Here is a 5329-nt window from a genome sequence, read left to right as displayed (position 1 = left end):
ACATTCTGTTATCATTCAGTCTATCAAATGATACTAACTATAAATAAAATTTTAATGAATTTCTACTTAAAAGAACTCTAGGATTCTTTTCCTAAGAATCTTTAGCCAGATAATTAAGCATCCCTACCTAATGTCTTTAAAGTTTTAGGAAGTTCATTAATCGGATTCCTTAAAGCTAGACACAGCTAGACACTCAAAGTCACTTGAATCTCTATGGATATGATATTGATGTGTTTTAAAAATTCTGACCCAATACTGTAACTGTATACAGAATAACTTATATATACATTGTCTTTCTCTTATAATGCATGGAAAGAGGTTGCATGATGCCTGAAACTTGTATTTGTGCCTAAGTAGTTCATATTAAGGACTAAACAAAATCTAGATCATTTTATCTCCTTAAGTAATTGTTCCCTAATATACTCTTGTTTATCCAGATCATCTAATAATTATATTACTAAAACAACCAAATCATATAAGATAAAATGAAAAAGAAAACATAATACCCTAAGAATCATGATTGTTTTAATTCCAGGAAACTATATTAGAGTTTCATAAGTGAGCTATATTGAATTAATCAAAGTTGATAATATATAGCATTATATACCTGATTTTACAACTTGAGAGACTTCCTTTCCAGATATATGAGCCATGTGTCCCAATATAGAAAATATAGCAAATCCAGCAAACACACTAGTGAGACAGTTTGTCAAACAAACTACAATGGCGTCAGAGAAGCAGTTGTTATTGAACTTGTTGTAAGATGACAGAGCAACTAAGCCACCCCAAGCCACTGAAAGGGAGTAAAATATTTGAGTGGCAGCATCTTTCCATACCTATAAGAGAAAATAATTTAATATTTTAAAACATATACTCAATTTTCATTTGTATAAATACTTCACATATACATATGAATATATAAGTAACAATGAAATGAACACCCAAGTGCCCACTCCCCAGCTTAAGAAATAAAATGTTACCAGTCTTAAAGCCATTTTGTGCCTCTTCCTGATCATATATCACCCTTTCAGCCCCCCCGTGGTAACTGCTGTCCTGACTTTTGTGTTCATGATTTCTTTCTTCTTTATATTTAGCTTTGCATGTTTTGGGATTGATAGAAAAGTTATCTGAATGCATGTAAACATATACAACTTGCCCTTGTTTCATTCAGTATTATAAGATTTGTCCATTATCAAGTTGAACCATATAAAATTTAAATTTTATAATTCAAGATGAAAGAATATAAACAATTCATGTGGTTCAATTAAATATATGTAGTTTCAATCATTCTTTTCTACTTCTCTATTGCCCCACTGTGTATATCACAATTTATCCTTTCTCCTGTTGATGGACATTTAGGTTATTCAATATGTTGCTATTATGTAGCTGTGAACATTTGTGTACATGTCTCCTTATATATAGGAAACTGTGATGTCAAAGAGTTATATGCATCCTCTCTTTTACTAAATCTTGCCAAACTGTTCTTCAAAGTGATTGTGCCATTTTACACTCCCACCAGCTGAGTACAAGGGTTCACATTACTCCACATCCTTGCCCACACTTGGTCAAAATTTTTAATATGATCCAATCTAGTGACTGTGAAATAAGAGTTCTGATCACCCTAATTATTTATAAGGGTTAACATTTTTTCCGTGTTATTTTCCACAGAAATTTTTTTCTGAGGAAGTCCTCTTCATATCTATTGCCAATGTTTTTGTTTAGATTGTCTCACTTGATTTCTAGGAATTTTTATGTAATTTGGATTCTAATCCTTTGTCTATTATATATGTTGATTTTTTTCTCCCAATTCTTGACTTATTTTTTCACCTTTGTACAGTGTGTCCTTTAATGACCCAAAGTTTTTGTTGTTGGTTTAATGTAGCTGAAGGCATCGATCTTTCATTATATGTATTATCCTTGATCTCTGAAACTTTAAAAAAAACTCCTTAGTCCACGGTTACAAAGATGTGATTCTACATCTTCTTCTAAAAGATTTAAAGTTTTGCCTATATTGTTAAATTTTCAATTCACCTGCAGTTGATATTGTGCATATTAAGATGTAGAATTTCTAATTCATATTTTTTACTAAATGAGATATTAGTTGTTCAAGGATAACTGATATTATCAATTACATCAATTAGATATCAATTGTATATCAGAGTTTTATCAATTGAATAATCCATCTTTCTCCATTGATGTGCATTGTCACCTCTACCACATACTAAGTTCCATTTGTTTGTGAATCTATTTCTGAGATTACTCTCCGGCTCCAATGGTCTATATGTCTATAACTATGCTAACACCTCACTATTTTAATTATTACTGCATTATAATATTGCTTCATATCTGGTAAGACAAATCCTCCTCACTTCCTCCTCAGATACACCTTGGGTTTTTGCCCTCTTTCTCTTCCACGTAAATTTAACAATCTGTTTTCAACTTCCACAGAAAACTGTGTTGGGAATTTAATTGTAATTCTATGGATTCTACATATCAATTTGTGGTCAATAGAAACATTAATTCTTAACAAGGCTAATACTAGGCAATTTCTGAAGAATGATGATATGTTTAAGCACCCCTTATATTGCCCTGTTTTCTTATTTCTTGCTTTAATTAGTGCTTCACATAGCTGGCCTCATCTCTTCAGGCAGCACCCATACTCTTCATCTAATTGCATCCCTTTCACAATTTTCTCCTGTGTCTTTGTTAAAGGACAATAATTAATCTTAGAAACTGACTTAGATTAATCATTTAACAGTAAGTTTCGGTGGATATAACATTACCCCAAAGGAAAAGAATCTAATTGCACAGATTTCAAATAACAGGGCTGGTATATATTTGGGCACAAGTGTCTTTTTAGTCCTTTAAAAACAGGAGTCATCAGTGGAAGGCAGGCAATATAACATGGTGATTAAGAGTTCTGGCTCTGGAGTCAGAAAGAATAAGATTTACATCCAACACGTCTCACTTCCCTTTGATTTCAGTTTATTTTAACTCTTTAAGCCATTTCTCCATCTATAAAATGGAGATAATAATAATAATAGTGTCCAAGTGATGATATGAAAATGGAATGAGATAACACATGCAAAGCAATTAGCAGGATGCTCAATAGTAGCCATTATTTTTATTATGGGAAATAATCATAAAGTGATATTTCTTATATATGTTCAAAATAATTTTCCCTTTGAATATTATTTCAATGGAAACAAAGTTGTTAGGGAGTAAAATAAATATTACTAGGTCTGCAGAACACAGCTTAATGTTAGACTGCCAGAATCCAGTATGAAACAAAATGCATGGATAGATAGATACAGAGATAAGTAAAGTTATTTCACTTGTATATGACAAAATCATGTTAGAAACAAAACGTCCTCTGATTTCTTAGGCTGCTGTCCATATTAAGAGATGAACAGCATGCTAATGTTGATCTCTGAGCTTCTTTTACTCGATATATTATGTGTGCATATGTGATATGGGGAGCTGGAAGTGGGTATGGCAGTTCTGGGTTGTGTAACAATACTACTGCATACCATGATGTGTACCTGGGTTGCAGACAAAAGTGAAGAGAAATTCCAAATATAGTTATAATCTTCACATCTATCAATCTCAATCTCATACCTATATATAAGATTAGATATTAGGAAATAATAATTCAAGTTTCACTAGTTGGCTGTGTATACTTCGCTAAATTTGAATTTTTCTGGCTCTTAGTTTCATCACTGTAAAATGAGGGAGTCAGAAAAATAATCTCCGAACACCCCTCTAGCTATACATTTATATGATTATCTGCTCTCCTGGAGATCTCAATAGAGTTCAGATATTTAAGGAAAAGGAAAAAATATATATGATTATGATTCCATGTTTAGAATATAGATTGTGAAGAATAAAGGAAAATCTAAGAAAAATAATTCTCATTGCCAACAAACCCAAAATAGAAAAGTGGTGTCTTGTTGTGTTGGAGAGTGGAGAGATGGGAAGGTTAAATTGTATGTTTCATAAGGAGCTTTAGGTTTAGCTCTGATGTTTTAAAGATAATAAAGACACTGAAACAGAGACCCATGTAAAATTGTCATACAATGTTTTCAGAATAGTTTCAAGGAAGTATAAAGCCCAGGTGTTTGAGGCTTGTGAAAGCCATTTAAAGAATATCAAAGGGGCTTTTCAACTATGCTCAAAGTTCTGAGGTTTAAAGAAAATGGTGAGTCTACTTCTTAGGGAAAATGTTGCAACTATAATAATAAAATAGAACAGCAATAACTGAAATAATTATATATTAGCTCAAATTTATATATGAGTTTACCATTTTCAAAGTGCATTAACATATTTTATCTTGTTTAATAACCTAACAGAGAGAAGTTGATGAATCCCAGTTTCCATTTTATTTGTTTCTTATTTGCCATTCAAAAGGCTCTTCGACATGCAGAAAGATTAACAGAAATGGTTAAAAAGAGTGAGGCCCAAGATAAATGAAGAAATAAATTAAGATGGCCTGTGAACACATCAAAATACATTGATCTCCAAGACCAAAATAATAAAATTCTATAGTTCTAAAATAATTTAGAGCTATTGTGGTTAATCATTGAGTGAAAATTATGGAGCACATGAAAGGTAACCAGAAACCAGAGACTGACATTTCAGTTTTCAGAAAGGTAAATAAATGACAGATTTCCACAACTAAAGGCTGATAAGTTTCACATTGCCTACCAGAAAAATTCTACAACAAATAGTTACATATCTGATTGTAAGTATTTAGAAAAGAAAACAGCAATGCCTGGAAACTAGAATGAGTTCTATGAAGAATAACCATAGCAAACTAAAACTAATATTCATTTTGAATAGCACTACTAATGAGGCAGATAATAACACAGTGCTTCTTGATTTCAGTGTAAGATTGTGGGTTGTTAGCTGATCAGAAGCTTAATATGTGCCAAGAATGCTATGTGACTACTAAAAAAGTGAAAGCATTCTTAGGCCATATCAACAGAAGCATAGTATCTGGAGTACACTTATAGTTAATGCTCTCTGCAGTCAAAATTGTAAAATATTTTATATACTCATGATACCCTTCAGCCTTTATCTGGAAATAGACTAAAGTTAAAAGAGGGTTACGCAATTTATGTTTGTGGCATATGTTTAGGTTTCAGCTACAAGTAATAGTTTTGTTTATGGAATTCTTAATACATGTCAAATTTGTGTTTTAACCTCACAGTCCATTAGGTAAATTTTTGTGGGGGAGAAGTGGGGAAATAATTTTTATTTACTTTAAATAGGTATATATAAAATGAATTTGATAAGGTGCAAAGCCAAGCCATGAGAAGAGGTCTTTTTA

The 5329-nt window shown here is 31.8% G+C and overlaps 1 protein-coding gene across 1 annotated transcript in view; it reads right to left on the bottom strand.

Annotated features, from left to right (window-relative positions):
* The window catches only part of SLC6A14 (solute carrier family 6 (amino acid transporter), member 14), a 24214-nt gene that overhangs the window by 6821 nt on the left and 12064 nt on the right, over window positions 1–5329 (bottom strand). Inside the window, exon 8 of the mRNA XM_012653885.1 lies at window positions 608–836. Within this exon, the coding sequence (XP_012509339.1) occupies window positions 608–836 (229 nt within the window). The remainder of the gene's footprint in view (window positions 1–607; window positions 837–5329) is intronic.

Source organism: Propithecus coquereli, unplaced genomic scaffold (genome assembly GCF_000956105.1).
Source record: "Propithecus coquereli isolate 6110/MARCELLA unplaced genomic scaffold, Pcoq_1.0 Scaffold430, whole genome shotgun sequence".
NCBI classification, from domain to species: domain Eukaryota; kingdom Metazoa; phylum Chordata; class Mammalia; order Primates; family Indriidae; genus Propithecus; species Propithecus coquereli.
Note: the sequence above shows the minus strand (reverse complement) of the source record. Positions and strands in the feature narration are given on the sequence as shown.